Here is a 21,157-nt window from a genome sequence, read left to right on the forward strand (position 1 = left end):
TTTTGCATTTTCCTTTCCTTGTTTTTCTTTTACTCTTGGTGCAAAAGCTGTAGCAGAGTATTCAGCAAAGGACAACATGTTCATGTCCTTGATTGCTAAGCACTTGCATGTCTCACAGCTTGTGTTGTACTTTAGTAACTGCAGACTACAGAGTCTTGAAATTGGTTTTCTGGGGGAAAATGAAGCCTAACAGGAAGTGACCTAAGCTATAACTATAAAGTCCTTGGAAAGTTGACTTTATGAAGTAATGCAAGCCTACTAATGGAAACGGTGGTCTGCAATGCTCTGATTACTCTGGAGTCATTTAGACTTCAGGGGCTCTGAGGAAACGTTACATAATCACTGTTCAGCATGATGCCTGCTGTTGAGATACTGGTGTTAATTTGTTTATTAAGGGGGGGGGGGGGCGTGCATGCTCATAGCAATCCCTTCTCAAATGCAGACACGTGTTCACACACAGAAGAGACACAGATTTTCTGCTGCAAGACTCACTAGAAATTTGAATTCTGTCGTTATTAACATGTCCGAAAGCAGGGTTATTCTGTAGAGGAAGCAGCTGTAAAATCAAAGTATGGATGCATTACAGTCTTGAGTTATAAAAGTCACTCAAGTACTGTGTGTCAAATGTATCCTTATGCTGAGATTTGTTTGTGTACCAGTCAGTCAGTTGATATTATTATTGGCTGCCTGCCACTTTTGGTAAAAGTCACTCCTGCAGTTTGGTTGGTTAGACTTGAAGTGCATGTCAGTATTAGTTATTTGTTTAGCTGCACTAAAATTAGGGCTGAACGATATATCGTGTCATGGCGATAACCGCGATATGCGCATGCGCGATATTCACATCGCAGGGACGTGCGATTTTTTTTTTTTTTTTTACTAATATTTCTTTTTTCTTTCATTTTCTTTTTTTTCTTCATTTTTTTCTTTTTTAGGACGTGCGATATTAAGTAGGTAAATTAACTCAAACACGACATGTTACAATTATTTTGCTGCTTGCTACAAAAGGAAAACTTCTCATGTCAGGGGTACTTGAGTGACATGCAGGCTCTGCATGCACAGCAAACCACCAATCACAATCATTCTTGATCCGATCACAGCAGGCCCCGCCCCACTAGTTTGCAGACCATCAAAACACCGGTAAAAAATTAGCGAGGCACAGGAGGACAATGCCTTCGAGAATGAAGATTTACTTCCAAAAAGAAAAGCAACATCTGCCATCTGGAACTATTTTGGATACAAAAAGGTTCTTCTCTTCTTCATTCACAGATGAACCCCCTTATTTGAGGGTAAGCAACATGCATTATCATGACATGTTAGATCATGACTTAAGGTATGATGAGTCAACCAGTTAAGATCCAGACGTCCGTGACTAAAATAGTCTTCTATTCATTTCTTATCATTTCAACATCTTTACATATTGGCAGATTTATGCTAGGTTAACAAACTCGACACATATAACACAAGTATAATTATAATGGTTATCCCATTAAGTAAAGTAAAAAACTCCCTTGATTTCATTATCAGCTTAATGATGGCTTAGTGGATGATGTACTTTGGCCCAGCAGTTCTTGAAGCTAAATGCTAATGCTAACACTCTGATGTTTACTATTTTAGTACCAATGTATTAGACACATTTTTTTTAACCTAATTATGGCTCTAAATTAAACATTTACTGAATCAACAAAGGTATCACAGATCATCCTTTGAATGACATAGATATCTGTACCAAATATTATTGGGATCCATTCCATAGTTGTTGAAACACAATGGTCGACCTCATGGTGCTGGACAGGAAAAAAGGATTGAGTTCACAAAAGTCAGTAGGATTCATCACCCGAATGCTTTTACAGAAGTTGTGTGTCAATCAATCTAAGAGTTCATGAGATATTTCAGTCTAGACCAGGGGTGTCCAAACCTTTTTCACCGAGGGCCACATACAGAAAAATATACGAAGGGCTGGGTCACTCACTAGAGGTGAGGTTTATTGCCTAAGTTAGAAGTTAGCAAAATCAATCAAATGTAGGTAAATGATGCTTGTTACTTGAATATGCTTTAAGAAAAAACCGCCCACATCACAGATCTCCACAGGAAAAAAGGATCGAGTTCACAAAAGTCAGTAAGTTTCATCACCTGGTGGCCGTGAATGCTTTTACAGAAGTTGTGTGTCAATAAGAGTTAATGAGATCTTTCAGTCTGGACCAACGTGAAGCACAGCCAGACCAACTGATCTCCAAACACCCATAGATCCATGCCTAAAAAAGGATTTGGTTGCAGACGCCAGATTCAGTCCACGAGTTGTAGCTCAGTTGGCTAGGGGGTTGTACAATGTACCAGACTTTATTGGACCTGTAAAATATCGAATCAATCTCAAATGAATTCAAATTACAAACTTGTTCTGTGCAACCAGATAAGGTGATCCTAGGCAGCTGCTTCGGAGTGTTTCATTTGCTGGAGAAAAGATCAGACTGTCTGGCCCTCTCTTGCACTTTAACACCTTGTTCCTGATTGACCATTTATCACCGTTCTGTAAAGGGTCCAGTTTTTTTTATAAGGGATTAGTTTGAGATCATTGTTAGAGTTTTTTTGTTCATGTCACACTTTAATGCAGTAATCATCTTTGTGACCGCAACCAGTGTGAGACAAAAGGAAGGTTGACGTCTTCATGGAAAGACTGGATGTCTTTTTGCGTGATGATATGTTTTTCTGTCGAGTGCCAGCTGGCCTCGCACTTCACACGTCAGTCGATAATAACTTTTTTTAATAAGTGTATGTAACACTACACTGGCAGCTCCCTCTTGTACCAATCAAGGAGGCTGTACTTTTCCATGCTTATGGGACGTGATAGTCCAGAAGAAAAAAGTGACTCATTTTATATCAGGCTACCGTCACACCAAAATGTCAGATTCCAGGGGAAATTCAAAACACAACATGTAGAGTACGTCGTTACAGGTTTATTTTTCTCTTTTATCTGGAGCATCACACACTTGTTGATTCTGGTGAAATCCGTTTGCATCACATCTTAAAGCGAGACTGCGTACATTCAACAACATTACACAAATCCTCCCGTTAGAAATACAATTTTCTTGAACTAATTGGCAACAAAACAGTTCAAAGCGTTTTAAAAGCAATTCATGAAGTGTTTGTCTTTTCGGTAGTTATGTATACAAACCAAGTAATGAACACCTGGTTAAAGATCAAAATGATTAAAGATAATGTTGCTTCACCACTGAAGTGTTGAAAGAAAGATCATATCTGTTCATCAGTCCTTAGTGGAAAGAAAACCAGTTTTGACGGGCATCCAGCAATAACAAACAAGCTGGAGGACACTGAATTATGTGCTGTCCATACATACAATGTGTGGTGAGGGAAGTACAAAAGCTATGATGGGTGTTGTACCAGAGACGCCAGTTCAACCCCCAGGAGCATCCCAGTCAGGAAGCAGCGTCGCGGCAGACAGGGGAATAACAGGAAGAGGGTACCTGACTGAGGCTCCGATGGAAACGTCCCTGTATGGACCGACCAATATAGCCGGGGTTCAAAGACTTAAGAGAAGTCCCCCAGTGAGGAGATGGATTTGAGAAAACAACCCCGCTAAATCCCTCGCATGCGAAGCAAACCCCACTAATTGTTGGTTTGCTCCCGTGTGTTCTGAGAGCGTAAGCAACCCCCTGCTTAATGAAATGCTGTGAGAACAGCAGCCTGCACTGCTTAGTTAGAGAGGCGATAATAAGCTTTGAAAAATCTCCAATTCACAACGTGTTATTATGGCTGTGGAAGCGTGCTCTCTAAATCACTCCTAACTGGAGCTAGCCACGAAACCGTGGAACTTCCAGCGGCATCGTCACGGGTGAAATATCTGGCTTCTATCCTTTCTCTTTTTCTACTCTTCTTCTCTCACACCACCTTGCTCATCCTTGCTCACATTTCCCTTTGTTTTTCCCCCTTTATTTAACCTCTCCCTTGAAGAATTTGGATTATGGTTATCTAAGGGTTAATGCCAAGGTCGGGCATCAAGGGAAGGCCACTCGTGTTCGAGCCCCCAACAATGGCAGTGGCAGTGGGGTCTAATCCTCGAGGATAATTGCATTGCTGCTGCCTCCCCCTAATTAATGCTGACAGTGGGGGGTGGCGGGGAAGACATGGATTCAACAGGTTGCCTTGTTTTGAAGACAAAAAGAGGTGGGCTTTGGGCATTACTTACTTCACCCCCCCTCTCTTCTCTTACTACAAACACACGGCCCCCAGCCTCGGGGGGCTCAAATTGTTTTTGTTAGCTAGCTAATTGCGGGGGATTTAAACACGGTTCATCTCGGATTTACCTGAATGACAAAAGAACAGAGTATTGGGCTGAGTGTTTGCGGTCAGCGCAGCAGAATGAAACATCAGGCCCTAACTCAAACTCACTCACACTCCCACTAAACACTCCCCCACACACACACACATATCATACCACACAAGGGGAGAAACTGATGATTATTTTCATTTTTGATTTATATGGCGATTACAGAAAAACGGGAAATTCTCACGTATTAGAATCAAAGAATGTTTTTGTTTAATATAAGGGGGAATTTTAGATGTTGTTTGCAAACTACATTGGTGGAATCAGGACAAAAAGATCATATCAAAATATATCCTTTTTTTAGTTCCCAAGCTTTAGAAACACTGTATACTACTTTTTCCCACAATTCAACGTGATCTCCTTTTCATTAGAACCCCCCCCCCCCCCCTGTGTGGTAAACAGAAATGACTATTGCACATAGACAACTGATGTCCATAAATGGCATGTTTATCCAAGCAACTTTCTGAAACCTAAAAATATAAAACTAGCTATTATTATATCATTTTGAAACCCACTAAAAATCCTCATGTTTCCGAGGCTAGAACAATTATACTTCCTTGTTTCTTGAAAGACATAACTGACACAATCCCCGTTGTAGCTCTGAATGCTTTCAGGATTATCTGAAAGTAAGACAGCACTGTGGCGTAATCAGGGTTATTTTCTCTCAGGTATGACATAGCCTCAGGAGACATTACACAACTCTGTTCATAGAATGAGGTGGACGTTAACTATCGACTTCAATATTTTGGATTTTCGAACGACTACAATTGATTAAATCTTTTACCACTGCACACCCCACCACAGGCATTTATTTCAGATTAGTATTCAAGGTACTATTTCACTAATCCTCATTTGATTGTAGAATGAAATCAGAAAAGAAAAAACCTGCTTGTTATGATTTAGTTATTTCAAAACGGATCCAGATTGAACCGATGTATGGGTGTTGGTTGTTTAAACACATTCACTTCCCTATCTGCCTCCAGTCAGCACTTTTGAAGAGCTGAACTCCCTCCTTTAACCTTCTGTCCCCTCAGGGTCAGAGTTCAAATCCAGCAGGGGGGTCTAGAACAAGTATTAATAGACACAAATGTTCTTCTGCTCACTGACTTTAATTTACATCTGCATTACCACAGAACCAGACGTCAAAAGAAACACTTAAACGTTTCTCAGGAGAAAAAGAGCTCAGATTCGGTGGGAGTTTACATGACTCTGCCAGGAAGTGTGTGTGTTTGTGGGGGTGTGTGATTGAGCAGATAGGCGGGGTTGATGGTTTTAACCCTGTGTATATGTGTGTGTCTTCCCAGTAGACCGCTGTAGTAAACAGAGTGAGCCTCTCAGCCCCGTCAACACGCTCTTTCAATCCTCCACGTCTGTCAGATTAACTCGGTTATTTTAAGAACTTGAAACTCACTGTCGCTCACGACTTCGATCCTGGTTGGGACTTAAACTTTCACCACCTGCTGTGTACCGGAGATATTGATTGATTCTTCCACTGAAACTCAAAGGGGCTGCCTTTCCTCAGACACTGGAGCTTTCTATGGTGGGTAATGTAAAGAACAAGCTTTTCTTATGGATTTTTAGTTTGAGAGCACTTTAATGGAAGAATATATGAAGTGCTGGGAGTGTGTTGCTGCATTAGCATGTGCTGTCGGAGTTTTCATTCATTCTCTGTAAAAGAAAAGGTTAGCAGAACTTAAGTAGGACTTGTTTTGGTCATTGATGTATCTTCTCAAAAAAGTTATGATTTGTAAGTAACAACGATCAGAAAAATGTGGCTTTTCTAGATCTTAGAGTGACTTCATCAATGTCTGTGTTTGTTCAGCTGACAGGACCCAAACATTGTGATTTCTTTGTTATTCCAAGACAAGGAACAGCAGCAAATCCTTGCATTTGAGTCAAATGTAAGTCTGTTTTTCCTCCTTTGTCTGTATATTTCACATCTGCTTCTTATATCAACTGACCAGTTTTACCCCCTGGCACCCACCAGAGCTCCCTCCTTTTCCATATACACCAAATTTGAAGTGGTTTCCAAAATTCTCATACATCTTGGAATACCCAGTTTTTTCCCCTCCTGCTCACTTCCTCCTTTTTTGGTCTTGTTCACCGCCCTCCTGTCTATCTCTCCTTGTTTCTCCTCCTGCCTTGAAGCTATGGAAAGGAAGGCAGGTTGCGTCACAGTCCAGCCGGCAGACAGCAGTCGGTACACTTGACTTTGTTAGAGCAGAAAGAGACCAGCTGCTGGTGAGTGGTGTCTTTTCCTCCACAAGTCGTATTGATCACCTTAAGCTGAACATTTAAGTTGAGCCTGGTGTTTAGTTCTTCAGCGCTAAGAGGATTTCGGGGTGTTCCTATCTTATTTACAGGCAGCTTGAGTGGGTTGTTGTTCTCAGTGACGACATTGTGACAGTGGCATGTGTCATTAGGGTGTCATGTAAATATTTGACTCTGCTGCGGGGGTTGGGGTCAGATGTCTTTTCAGCTGATTTACAAACAACTCCAGAAAATGTCATATTTGCTTTTTAAATTCTTCTAAATACAATCTTTAAAGAGATGCCAAAACAATATCCCGTCAGTTGTTGTTGCAGTTTACATTTTTTCCTAATTTTGGTTGAAAGAATGCAAAGTTGTGGGATATCATGGGTAATATTCTTTGTGGGCAAACACTGGCTGCATGTTGAAACATACCTTTCACAGGAATGCTTAGTGTACTTCACAAAAAGGAGTCTCAGTGTTTCCTGTGAGCGTGTTTGCTCTTGAGTTTGTTGTTTTCTGTGGCAGATGCTCAAACCTGGAGTGCTGTCAGGCGGACCTGATTTCACCCTCAAAATGTTTGCGTGGTAAAGACAACAGAGGTTGTATTGTTGTATCTTAAAGACAGTAATTCACTGGAGAGTTGACAAATATTTGTTCATTGCTTCTTTGGTATAACGGGAAATGCTAAAGATTGTATTCCCTAATGGACGTCGGGGGAGTAATTCACTCCTGCGGTGTTAAAAAGATAATGATATCAGTGTGAAAATAACACAAGATGGACCCATTTCTTATAAATGTCTATAATATGAAATCTGGGAAAAGCCGCCGCTCTTCCATCATGTGTCACTGTGCAGAGGAGGATAACATTAAGAAATGATATGTACTATTACACAGAATGTAATCTACCTGGTGTTCAGATTACTATCAAACAAGCAAATTATTCATACACTGATTTGGAGACTGATAGGATATGTTTTTAGCAATAGGTAATTCATAATCACTTTACCTCTGCCACATCATGACTATATGCATTACATTAATACACACAATGTTCATACTCCTAGATGCACATATTCTTATTTCACATTTCATAGTTTATATTCTAAAATTCATTCATAGCATTCTATTTCCATGTAAATTACTGCTTTATTTAATTTTTATTGCTATTTAACTGTATTTTATTTTATTACGGTGTAAAAAAGATTTTGTGTTTTATATTAGATTTCTTGTTTTTTATATTTTATGTATGCACCATGACATCAAGTCAAATTCCTAGTATGTGCGAACCTACCTGGCAATAAACCCGTTTCTGATTCTGATTCTAATTCTGATATATATTACAATTGTTTCAATTTTGCAAAGTAACTGACGTAAAAAAAACCTGAAAGGGCAACACATGAGATCATAGCAACATAAAACAAAGGCCAATTGTTACCCAAACAGTTTACAGAAACAAATTCATGACTTCATTTCCAGTACTTGTTGTAGTGTTCGCTCAGTCTTTTTGTGACTTACAGTTCTACTCACTTTCAGATGTATCCCCAAATAGTTTTGTCACAGTTAGGTAAATATGCCTCACTTGGATTTCTCTCCATGTTTTGAAATCCCTCTAACTACAAAAATCACTTCATAAAAAGTGCCAAAAAGTTAATTTAACTGTGTTCGTCTACTCTAATGAAAGCCATACATTTCCCCCTAAATGGCTTACAGTAAATAGCATTACTATTACTACCACAGCCAAAACATCCCAACAAGGTTATATTACACAGTTTTTCTAGAAAAATATGAGGGTGCTCGCCGAAAGTAAGATTTGGACAAAACCCTGATATTATTAGAACCTAATTAAAAACCTTTTCCACACATGCAGTGTTATCTCTACAACACAAACACAATGCTGCTTTATATTATATCTGAACTCTTTCTCTGTCAGGCCTTTCATTCTTTGTCGTTTTTACCAAGCATTCATTGAGAGCCTTATTTGTTTTTTCTTTTATCTGCTGGTTCCATAGCCTTACACTGAAAGACAGGAACAGCCTGTTAAAACCTGCTCTAAGATCATCGGCGTGAAACAGAGAGACTTAAACTCCTTTTGGAACCAACAGATTCTGCGGAAAGCAGAGAGCATTCTGAACGCTCCAGGTCATGTTCTTGCACATGAATTTCGTCTGTTGCCATCAGGGCGAAGATATGCTCTACCTGCTCTGAAGACTAATCGCTTTTCAAAATCACTCATCCCTTCTGCACTCAAACTTTTAAATTCTTGAAAGGCTTTTAACTTGATTATTTATTTATTTATTTATTATTGTGATGCTATGAACTATTTATCGTGTAAATTGGAATGATCCACATCTGTGCTCCCGGGTGTACATGACATAAGCTGCTGCTCATAACCAATTGCCCCTTGCGGGATTAATAAAGTTGTTGATTGATTGATATCTTGTAAATGTATCATCAACAATTCAAGATGCAGATTTAGATTCCCAGGGAAAGGCAATAACGCTTTTTAGAAACGCATGTATGTTTCCTTTAAGTGTAGACTATAGCTTATTAATTACAGCTAATAACATATGTTAATGAAGGCGCTGTTTAAGCTAATGAAACCCTGCTTTTGATGACTGTCTTAAATGTCTACTTATTTTGAGTTGACAATGTGTCAGTCATCATTGTAAACGACATACCGGAGAGAGCTTCTCAGGCATAGCAACGGTAACCAGGGGGCGGGGCTTAAAGAATGGTAATCTTTCTGACTCTTTTCTTGCCCTGTTGAACCCTGTATTTTTTAAAAGCAGACATGATCTTTAAAGAATCAGTTACATGTGGTTAAACGTACAGTATTCCTTATGGGGATCATTATATACACCTGCTGTTTTTTTATTTTATTTTCACTTTGAGCAGCTTTGAATGACATCATCCCGTGTTTAACAACCCTCCTCATCCAACATTTGATGTCGGTTAGTGAATGAACAGTCGCCGCCATTTAACCACTGCGGGTCCTTTTGATGAACATACTTAACATGTGTCTAGGTAACAGCCACACACACACACACACACACGCACATTTGGCTCTCTCCTGGGAGGATGAAACGCAACAAGTGCCTCCGTTTGAGTAAATCCATATGTGTGCGAAGGCGGTGCGGTACCAGAATGAAGGGGAGAGGATAATAGGGAACAGGCAGGCAGTGTTGTTGCATAATGGCCGCTGTTAAAAAGTCGGCCCTGGCTCTCCTCTCCCAACTCCTCGCCCGGCCAGAGGACAGATGGCAGCAGAAGAAAGCAGCAGCTCTCCGCCGTGCCACTCCTCAACAGATGCATCGCTTATTTATTGAAAAATAAATCAGACTCCGGGGCCAGGCCTGCCCAGAATCCCCCCTTTGATCTTCTGGGTGCTGTTTTCAATCCCGCCTACTGGGTCACAGCTAATGGCAACTCTGTGTAGTGTTGAGGAGAGAGGTCGAGCGCTCTGCTCCCAAAAGGACGATAACAATTGGAGAAAAGTAGCAAATAAAGTCACATGTAGCAGAGAGAGAAACCTCGCTCTGCAGGCACTTTGCTCTCTTAACTTCTTATTTGACAATCACTCATGCTTATTGCTGCAGCAGATATTGGAGTGTTTAATGCAGTTAAAAAGTTATCAATTCTTTGATAGAGTAGATTCATGCATGAAGGTGAGAGGTTAGAGAGAGGTGTTTTGAGAATACTAACATGTTGCATATTTCAATTCATTGCTGATTACATTTAGGAAAGCTGTTGGCCTTTCTTCATCTTAAAAGCTGCTAAAAAAATATATCATTTCTAAACTTTAAATGACATTTTCAGTTTTCCAGCAGCTGCAAAAAAACACCAAACAATTGTATGGCTCCTCCAATGTCAGGATTTGTAACTTTTACAAATATTTGTCTTAAATCGTGACAAAATGAATTTCATAGAATACTTAAATAACCAATTTAAAGATGATACATTGGGTTTTTTATGTTTGCAGTGATAATTGCTCCTTTAAAAAAAGAAATACATGATGAATTTTCCTATTGAATATCAGCTCCTAGATTAACCACTCATCATTTTAACCGCCCTATAATGAGTATTTCTCAGAAAAAGGTCTTGTATGCAAATATCTGGAAACACCCTGTAGTTATCCTCAAAATTGTATATTATTATAGATAATGAGGGATCAGGGAGGGATTTATTTGTCAGTGTTTCTAAGATTTGTCAATATTATTAAGAAACATTTTTGCAATCTAGAGGTTAAAACGAATTACATCAATCCATTCTGTTTTTGTTGGTTTTAATCTATTTTTACAAAGGATTATGACACTCATTGTACTACCTACCGTGTGTGTGTGTGTGTGTGTGTGTGTGTGTGTGTGTGTGTGTGTGTGTGTGTGTGTGTGTGTGTGTGTGTGTGTGTGTGTGTGTGTGTGTGTGTGTGTGTGTGTGTGTGTGTGTGTGTGTGTGTGTGTGTGTGTGTGTGTGTGTGTGTGTGTGTGTGTGTGTGTGTGTGTGTGTGTGTGTGTGTGTGTGTGTGTGTGTGTGTGTGTGTGTGTGTGTGTGTGTGTGTGTGTGTGTGTGTGTGTGTGTGTGTGTGTGTGTGTGTGTGTGTGTGTGTGTGTGTGTGTGTGTGTGTGTGTGTGTGTGTGTGTGTGTGTGTGTGTGTGTGTGTGTGTGTGTGTGTGTGTGTGTGTGTGTGTGTGTGTGTGTGTGTGTGTGTGTGTGTGTGTGTGTGTGTGTGTGTGTGTGTGTGTGTGTGTGTGTGTGTGTGTGTGTGTGGCAGGCACATGAGTGTATTTGTCTGAGAAAATCAGACCGCTATTGTCTTTATTTAATTAGCAGACTATGAACTGATGATGTGTACATGTGTGTCTGACTTTTGGGTTGTCTTAGATTAGTTTGGTGTAACAGACTGCGTGTGAGCTGTTCTGACCAAAGTCTGTCTGGATGTTTGACTGACTTCACTGCAGTCTGACTTTCTGAACATGACCGTGCACGACTCTGCCTCGTCAGGTGTTAACCCATCATTTGGGTGCGTTGGTATGTTTATTGGGATGTGTTTTTCTGTAAGGACGGAGCGAAATGAAGAGGCCAGGGTGTGTTTTCGGAGTGAAAGATGTTGACTTAAGCTATAGATAGATGGCTGCTCGCTCTTGTATTCGGGATTGTGGGAAACGGTATTTCGATCTCTCTGTCTGTACACACAAACTGAAAGACTGACAATAAAGTTGACTTTGGTTTTGACTTTGACTATCACCAGCCCTCGTCTCCAGCCCCTCATGACGGATGAGGAGCGACGTTAGCGCTAACATAACTTTCTGCTGAGGAGATTATCCACCAGTTGCCAAATCAGTGATGACTTTCGTGTTAAGACAAGACCTTTTAAAGCTCAGTTTTCTGTGGGAGTGGAGTGATAGTAAGCATTAAAGTTGGCCCGTGTAATTAAACACAATGTACCTGGACGGCACCCGCAGTCTCAACAAAGGCTGAAGTGCTGCGTTGGACTGACGGCTGGCCCAAACAATACGCTTTGAGCTCCACTAAACCAAACAGAAATCCTCCATTGTCCCCAATATGAAGCATTAATCTCACTGTTGTGAATTGTGTTGGTTCAGGTTTGCTTTGATTTCGTGTTTTCTATAGTGTGTGTGTGTGTGTGTGTGTGGGGGGGGATTATGGCTGCTTGGAACAATTACAGGGAATTGAGTTTGCTCTATGGGTGTGGGCACCACAGTAACAAACAGCTATGTGTGCGTGTGTGATTATGTATTTGTGGTATAGAGTAATACGTATGTGGGAACTCCTTGTTTCACAATAGGTCAATAAAAGATACGTTTCTTTAATAATTTATGCAGTAAATGTGCATGTTGTACATTAACTCCTCACTACTGAACCCATCCCCATCCTTCCACACACTCATACTTTTATTATAAGCTTGAGCTAGAGAGTATTTCCTCTCAGTTAATTCCCACCTATCAGTATTGACATCTCGTTGGGTAGTGGTTGTCTTGTGTTGTCCTAACCCTAACATTACTTTATCCATTTAATCTCCAATAAAAAGTGCTTAATTATTACCCAGACTCATTGAATTCAGACACCAGAATGCTCTTAACTACACCACTCCCTAAAAATGTTTTATAAGAAATACCGAATGTAAAAACAGTGTCTGTACGAGGTCTAATTTGACCGATGGTTCCCATTGAAAAGCTCAGAAAAGCGACTGTGCTGCTCTTTAATGGAGATCGGGTAGTTAACCAGAGGTGCATTTGCCAAACTGACCATTTATTCCTCATACTCAAAGTATTTTCTCTTGTAAAAGAATAAAACATTATTCGAAATCACCTCCAATAAAGCTTAAATGTCACCTTTTTTGAGATTTTCGATGAGAACCATTCAGACTCTTTCAGATGCCTGAATGGGGCTACAATAAGCCAACATTTGTGAGTGAAAATGAACCGGTATTATAAACTGTATGTTTTTCTTAGTTAAAAAAAACAAACAGAAGGGTTCTTCTTCCCTTGAAAAATAATCTAATTGGCTGCATCTTGTAAATATCCGGAAATTATATCATATCAGTTTTTGAGGATCATCAACTCAACAGTTTTGCATCGGCATCCCCGGTATTCGGAGCAACTTAAAGTGGACCTATCATGCTATATTTGAATAATATAGTGTAGGACCATACCTATATAAGGCATATTTATACTTTTTTTTTTTCAAAATACCAAACAGATCATGCATTTTAGCCATGCCTCATTTTGCTCAATTTGACATTTTTTACCCCTGTTTTTGCAAGGGCTGATTCTGTGAGAACAGCACCACCTACAGGCCTGGCATATGTACTCCAGCGCTTTCGAACGGCAATGGCCGTGGCTGTCTCCTCCTGATTGGTGGAGTTGGCCCAATAGCCGTAGCGCCACCGTCCTGACGTCAGGACAGTGTTCAAATCTGGATCAGTTTTTATCAGATCCGTTGCAGCCCCTTTTTTAGAGATTTGGGTATGGAGGAAAATAGAGAGGGTTGTGTTTTCTGACACTTGGTGAGTTCCCTGGAACACCGGGGACACATATTCATGTATAAAAGACGTACAAAAGTGCATTTTGCATGATAGGTCCCCTTTAAGCGAGAATAATATTACATTACATTTAGCTGACGCTTTTATCCAAAGCGACTTACAATAAGTGCATTCGACCAAGAAGATACAAACTTGAAGAAAACAGAATCATATAATTACATCAGGTTTCATAGAGCCAAAACATTTCAAGTGCTACTCAACTAGCTTTAGATAAGCCAGTCCTTTGTTAGTATATAAGTGCTTTGTTAGTAATTTTATCGCTCGAAGTGGAGTCGAAAGAGATGAGTTTTCAGTCTGCGCCGGAAGATGTGTAAGCTTTCTGCTGTCCTGATGTCAATGGGGAGCTCATTCCACCATTTTGGAGCCAGGATAGCAAACCCACGTGTTTTTGCTGATGGGAACTTGTGTCCCCCTCGCAGTGCGAAGTGTAGAAGTCCCTAGGATACAGCTGTTATTTCACTGTGTCCCAATACATTTAACCAGTATCCAAAACGTTTTGCTGCTCATCCTTTTGTGCTAAAATCCAAGGCTTTATAGGTTTGCAGCCAAGAAACGGTGATAAAGATCTAAATTAAATCTTTGAGCTTTAGTTCCTTACAGATGTTGAAAATTAAACCCAATAAGATTTGATAAAAAACCCAGATTTGATTAAATGCAATTCCATATCTATCATGCTTTACACAAAAAAACAAACAATCCTATTATCCCTTGAACGCCTCATGTATCCATTTCTTCCTATTGAAATGCGTACATGCACGCAGTGATGCATGCTGTTGCATAACGCTAGGTGTGCTCTGACAGGACAAGGTGTTCCTGAGGGGGGCCGGCTGTGAGGGGGAACACAGTGACACCCACAGGAAGTATAGTTTTAGAGATCATTACTGGGTCTTTGTCTTTCCTCATAGCAACCATGTGTTGTAGAATCTCATTGAGCCAGACGTAAAGTCTTGGTTTGAATTGATCTGCATCCTTTCCTTCTTTGCGTCATTTAATTCCTTACACCAAGACTGATTACCCTCCATTTTCCATTTTCCAGCGAGGATGCGGCAAGCCGTCAAAACATATTAGAACAAATCGTCCTCAGGAGACAGAATGGTGACGGCGCTGATGAAGATGTTGCAGCCAAATTGAACTGCCAGGCTTTTGCTCTAAACCCTAATGTTCCATCCTTATCAATCATCTTTAAGACATTTGAACCTGAAGTTAATATACCTGTTCCCTTGTTAAATGGCATCATCTGCAGCCCAGGCAGTATGAGGAAAATAAAGACCTTTTTGAACATTAAAGCATGGAGACAGTAGAAGCACAACATACAAATATGAAACCTGAAAATAAGCGTAACTGGAGACAATTTCGCTCTTACAACAGCTGATAATACGTGTTGCTTGCCTTCATGTGTTGCGTGCAAGTGTTGCAAGAATAATTGGTTAATAATCTTGATTCACCTCTGAAGGCTGCAGCCATCTTCCTCCAAACAAGAAGATATTTATTACAACTGAGCGTCTGGTGTGCTGTTCATGGATGACACACTCCTCGAGCGGGCATGCCGGTGTTTGCAAGTTGTGCGTTGGCGTGTTTGCAGGATGTGTGGAAACGAGGGTGCAGAAGCAGGTGCCACGTGGCGTTGGACGTGCTAAGCCAAGGCGAGGGGTCGCTGTGTGATCTCAGCTGTTGGGGAATGGGACGAAGGTGGGGCTTGCAGTGTTTCATCTACAGTTACTCATGCTGCCCCCCCCGAAACCTCCCCTCTAATCCAGCCAGATCTGAGAGCAGGCATGCGGACAGGACACACACACACGCGCGACACACTCACATGACAAAAGAGGCATGTATCCTGTCAGCTGTTCTCCACGGACACATTCTCTTACAGTTGTTTTGTCAGGACTCCAGATCCAGAGACAGCCGGATAATGAAAGTATCAATCATCCCCCTCATTGATAGGAATGTTGAGTATTGCAAAAATCCTTGTTGTCCTGGGTGAAGTTATTTTAGGATTATATCTTCATTTATCTGTCATGATTACAAGCTGTTCTTGGTTTGTTTGAGTCTTTATTCCATTCGGTGCCTTTTCTTCATCCTGTGATGCACTCGTTTGTCTTGGCTAAAGCATCAGATATTTTCAGCAGGAATGTGAACGCCCCAACTTGAGAGCGAGGAAGGCCTACCTATCTGGGCTATTGTCTAAATATGGCATCTGATTCGCTCGTATTTCTCTGGCCCGGCCGTCTGTCTCCACATCTCGTGGAAAAAAAATACCACTTCGGTGCGACGGGACATTTGACCCTTCTGCACGAAAATGTGCGTTCATGCATTGATGTTTGCTTCCGAGGGCCCTGAGGAGGTGATGTTGTAACAGATTCCTGTGACTTGTTTGCGTCTGCCAAGTAGCTGTCTCGTTGGCAGTGTGGTTTGTCGAGGTCAGTGACTCAGTAAGAGGTGAGACTCTCTACTGTAGCTGCAACGTCATCATCTGCAACGATTGAGAAATGACCTGAAATGTCACACTTGTTCTCATTATCCTCCTCTGCCATGTTAACTATGCCGAGAGCACAAGACTCAACAGGAACTCTAATTGTTTAGAAAACAGTCATGGTCTGTCTAGGATGAATTGGACTGACTATGGTGATGCTTTGCCAATATCATTATGTGTCCAATATGTTACGACTTAATCTCTGCAGAGTATTCCCATCAGTCTCAGCTGCACTCTGTGGTGTGTTCTTATGACCAGATGTTAGCATGAGACTTGGGGAGTGTCTACTTTTCAATACCTTATACCTTACTGACATCTCACTAGGGTCGTAGGTTAAAATTAAATTAGAATAGTTGGTCCCATTTAAAGGTCGATCCATAATAACTTTAATCCGGTCTGGGAAAGCAAGAAAGGGCAGCGAGCATTTGAGTTTTAGCGCTGTAGCATGCGGTTCTTCACAGGTAACCGTTATTATGAACCCTAACCCTCGTATTCAACATTTTTTTTAACTCAGTGGACACTACAGCTTCATAGAAAGCAGACGGTATTGATTTAATGCTTCCCATAATAATACCAACCAAGCCTAGTTGGCATGCCACACACACTATTCTCAGATTGGGAATATTGTAAACATTATATCTGATAAACACCAGCATGTCAAGCGTGTTAGCATGTGACGCTAGCATTTAGCTTATAGCCCAGATGTGCCCAGGTACAGTCTGTGTACAGTCTATAGCAACAGCGCCAGCATAGCTGTAGATTAACCTCGGGAGTTAATGGTAATTCTAGTTTATTACAACTTGGTTTCTAGATGCATGGATTAGGCAGTTATTCCTATCAGTAATAATACAATGTGAATGGTCTAAATGCTCTATTTCTTGCTGTCTGCCACTTTGTGATAGTGGTGCCCCCCTATTCTAAGTTCTAATGTGTCCAAAGATAAGCAATTACTGTAGTTGTAATAAACTGGAATAATCCTTTAATGCAGTGGTGCCTATTGGAGGAGAGCCTGTCATGTTCACAGTAAACTGAGCCTCTCTGGCTCTTTCTATTTAAAACCTCTCTCTCTTTGGGGGCTCTGCCTGGGTATATTGACCCTCTGTGCTTGAGAGGAAGGGAGGAGTCTGGGCTAGAAGTGGCAGAGGACAGACAAGAAAGGCAGAGAGAGGAAAAGAGTAGAAGACCCTGGTCTGTGGAGCTCGTGGTGAGGCTGTTTAATCTCTGCAGGACAGTCAGATGGCTTTGACAGAGCACAGGCTGCAAGATTAGGGGGCTTTGTACTCCTGAAAAGCTTCTGGATGGACCTTTTTTTTTTTTTTTTTTACCCCCTTCCTTCCTGTCTTGGGTTTATATCTTCACTGGGACTCCTCACCCTCCCATAACCTTACCCCTCCTCCCTCCTTCTGTCCTCCCCAAGCCTTGCGACCCGCTCCTTGAAATCTGTGATTATACCTGGCTAGACATTGAGAGGAGTGGATTAATAAGGCGGTGTGTCTGACGGGGGGCACGCTGCACAGGGAATTAGCCGGCCAACGAGGCAGCGAGTTGGATGTTTATTGGGGTCTTGGCTGGGTGCCTCCTGGCATGGATATGGAGCCGAATTGCAGGAGTGGGGGAGACTCCGGCTCCGATCTGCAGAATGTTACGGTAGAGTACCAGGAGCGGGGATGGAGAGGGTCATTTTGTATTGAAATCTGAGTTACCTGATAGCACTTACCCACTGGTATTAGCATGTTGCAGTGCAGAGCATATGTTAGAGCAGAATCAGAATTAGAAATCCTTGAATTGTCCCACAGTGAGGACATTTACAGTTTTACAGAGAAGGGGACAGGGCAGATGAGACTAACTCAAATAGAAGAAAATATGAAACATTAACATATTAAATAAAGAAGCAAGTACACATCCAAGATAGAAAAGCTGCAAACATGTAAATAAAGTCATAATGTAGTCAGTAAGTCAGTGGTATATAGTGAGAAGTATATATATTACATGGTGGTATTTTTACAACAGTGTTTTTACAGTATTAAGTAGCGCAAAAAAAGTACCAGCCAGCAATAACATTAGTTAATTGCTTAAATCTTATACCTCAGACAAGCCAATATGACAGTGTCCTCTCAGGAGATGACCTCTACCTCCTGTATTTCTATAGTTGTTGTGTTTACTTGAAAGCTAGACTCCCTAACTCCTTTGAACCCCTGTTGTGCACACATTAAAACACACATGCACAGACACACTGCTCCTCCAGCGTACATGGAGACAATGACAGGAAGTACATTAGTTGGACCTCCATTGTATCTCCTCATACATCCTCGCTTCCCGAGCCGCGTTGTGGGTGATGTCGACACGGGGTGGAGTGAGGAGTTGTGGGGGTACTGTGGTACTCCTGAGGTGAAGGGAAGAGCATCGGGGGGGGTGTGGGGGGTGTTTGATCTGTCTGGTCCTAGACAGAGTGATCCTTAATCCTGCTGCCTTCTGCTGCGCGTCGCCGACTGGAAGCTGACCTGTGGTCGGTTTTATTGTCCCACAGCTCGGGATAGGGTTTTAGATTACATAAGGGGTAAGCTGGTCCCAGATCTGCACACGAGGTGGAAATCTAACTTTAATTACATTAGCCGTCATCCCACAGAGGGGGCAGACGGTGTAAAGCTGGGAGTCACCAAACCTCAGGAATGCCAGTGGCAGCCTTTGCGGTCATCTAAACTGTGGCAGAAACAATAGTCAGGCAGGGGATGTTTATTTTGAACGTGTGCGAGTGTTTTGCCATTTTCACTTTGGCCCAGTCTTTTAAAATGTTTGTACAGCGGGGACCTTGTGTGCTTGGCAGTTATGTGATCTGACTTTCTCTTGTCCTCTCTTCCCCCCCCCCCCCCCCTCTCTTTCTCCCTTTAGGTTTGCCACCACCCAGACTGCCAAGACCTGAATAACAAAAGCCCCCTTCACCTGTGCGAGTCATGTGACTCACGCAGCCACTCGGAGAACACAGACAACATGCACTTTGACCGGCACCCCCGCTTTGACTTACAACCTCAAGGTAGACGTGCACTGTTTCTTTCTTTGGTAATCCCTCTCTCACAATGATGTCATGCCCATTGCCTCATCACAGGAGCTCATTGTGTAAATGTCACACTGAGATTTGATTGTTTTCTAAAAAAGGCAAAAACGACCAATCAAGTTCTCCGCATATATAAAACACCTGAGTTGTAAATGTATGATTTGGGTAATAATTCAATATATGTCTGAAATATTTAAGGTTAAACTTGTATTTTTACTGTTATTTAAGGGTTGCTTTATTTGAAACGTGGTTTTCTCACTTACCTTTGGTCCTAACTTAGCCTAAACATGAGACTGTGGTCCCATTTGGTTTCACTTTTTCACAGTGTGTTCATGTTTGCCAATTTATTGTGTCAGAAGTGGCTCACATATCCATCCAGTTGATGTCATTTTCAGTGGAAATAGAATATGAGTTAGGGTTCGCTGTGCGCAATTTACTTTAGATTTCCCAGGAGAAGGAGAATGTGTGTTACTGTTTAGTAGATAATACTCAACTCTTAAAAAAACTACTCTTTTCATGGATGTATCAGAAAGATGACAACATCATTCTTAATCCTTCCTGCAAAGCTCTGGCTGGTCAACTGTTTGTTTTTTTCCACAATTGACAGAAATGGCCCTCAGTTTGCTCAATCCCAGACACATTTGAATTGCTGTTCAAATCCTAGATGTGGACAGATAATCAGAAATCTGGAACCAGGCTAGTTTTAAGTGACCTTGCACAGTTTGTCCCTGAGATTTCAGCATCCACCGCAGCATAATGAGGGTTGATTTAATTTAATTAGCTGTGCTCACCACATCAAAAGTAATCTGGTTACTCCGGATAACGTACAGACCGTACTGTGAACGTTTTTTTATTGGTAAAATGTTCTACCAGGAAAAAGTCCATGAGAAAACTATTCAGAGAAGAACAGTTTGTGTACAACTTGAACGCTGTGCTAAGCTTGTATTTCTATCTGCATTAGGCAAACTGGCACAACTAAATGTTTAAACAGTTCTCGTTTGTATCGTACCCATGCGTGTGCAGCACATCTGTCACTGGAATACTTTGATACTGAAGAAAACATAAAAACATGGTGATTCTCAGGAAAGTTCTGGAGTTATTTTGGAGATTTCCAAGTAGATGTTAGGATGTTTATTTGTGATGGACACTATCAGTGGACCTAGGGTACCAACAAGCCACATGTGGGACAAAGACTATTTTTGTGTGAGACATGTTACTGCAACAAGTGTTTCTTGTGAGCTTCAAAACGTATTCACCTCAATGCCTGAACTCAAAAGTAACAAACACAGGGAATGACCCTACACGACATCTGATACGGCTAATGATGATAGCGCTCTATTGTTTTCAGCCATTGGATAAAAGCCAAGTTTTAATCAGGCAACGGTCAATGTGGGCGACGGCTACATTTGTGAGACAAAACGGGACACTTGGTCACCCTAAGTGGACAGCCAATGATCATGATACAAGAACAACAAGTACACTTTTTAAATGTAATGTAAACACCCACAATCAAAATGCAAATATCCTCCATGGAAACAAACCGATCAAAGTCTGGCAGAAATCAAACACAACTATTTGCTTTGCTAGATAGCACAAGAGTCATTGGAGGAAACCTGTTAATGTATATTTTTTCTGGGGACTGATCCTTTTAAAGCTTGATTTTTAAATGTTGTCATAGTTTTGTTCCAACAGAGGGGACTGACCGCTGTGTTTTCTTGACTTTTAGCCTCCATCCTGGCTCGGAACGTGTCGACGCGCTCCTGTCCCCCCCGCACCAGCCCCCCCTCCGACCTCGAGGAAGAGGAAGATGGGAGCAATGACCGCGGGTCGGTAACCCCCTCTGTTACGTTCTGCTAGTGTTTATGTCAGCCTTGCCTGTCAGTAGAGCTATGTCTGTTCAGAGCGGAGAATAAATCACAGCCATGAAATGTGTGTCTCCTGACAGTTTGATCGCTTCTTTTTAAGTCACATTAAGCAGTTCCT

At 41.4% G+C, this 21,157-nt stretch overlaps 1 protein-coding gene across 1 annotated transcript in view; it reads left to right on the top strand.

Annotated features, from left to right (window-relative positions):
• Positions 1 to 21,157, top strand: part of plekhg5b (pleckstrin homology domain containing, family G (with RhoGef domain) member 5b) — an 80,150-nt gene that overhangs the window by 28,954 nt on the left and 30,039 nt on the right. Inside the window, 2 exon segments of the mRNA XM_034131896.1 lie at positions 19,012 to 19,153; positions 20,901 to 21,000. Coding sequence (XP_033987787.1) covers positions 19,012 to 19,153; positions 20,901 to 21,000 — 242 coding nt within the window.

Source organism: Trematomus bernacchii, unplaced genomic scaffold (assembly GCF_902827165.1).
Source record: "Trematomus bernacchii unplaced genomic scaffold, fTreBer1.1, whole genome shotgun sequence".
Classification (NCBI taxonomy): Eukaryota; Metazoa; Chordata; class Actinopteri; order Perciformes; family Nototheniidae; genus Trematomus; species Trematomus bernacchii.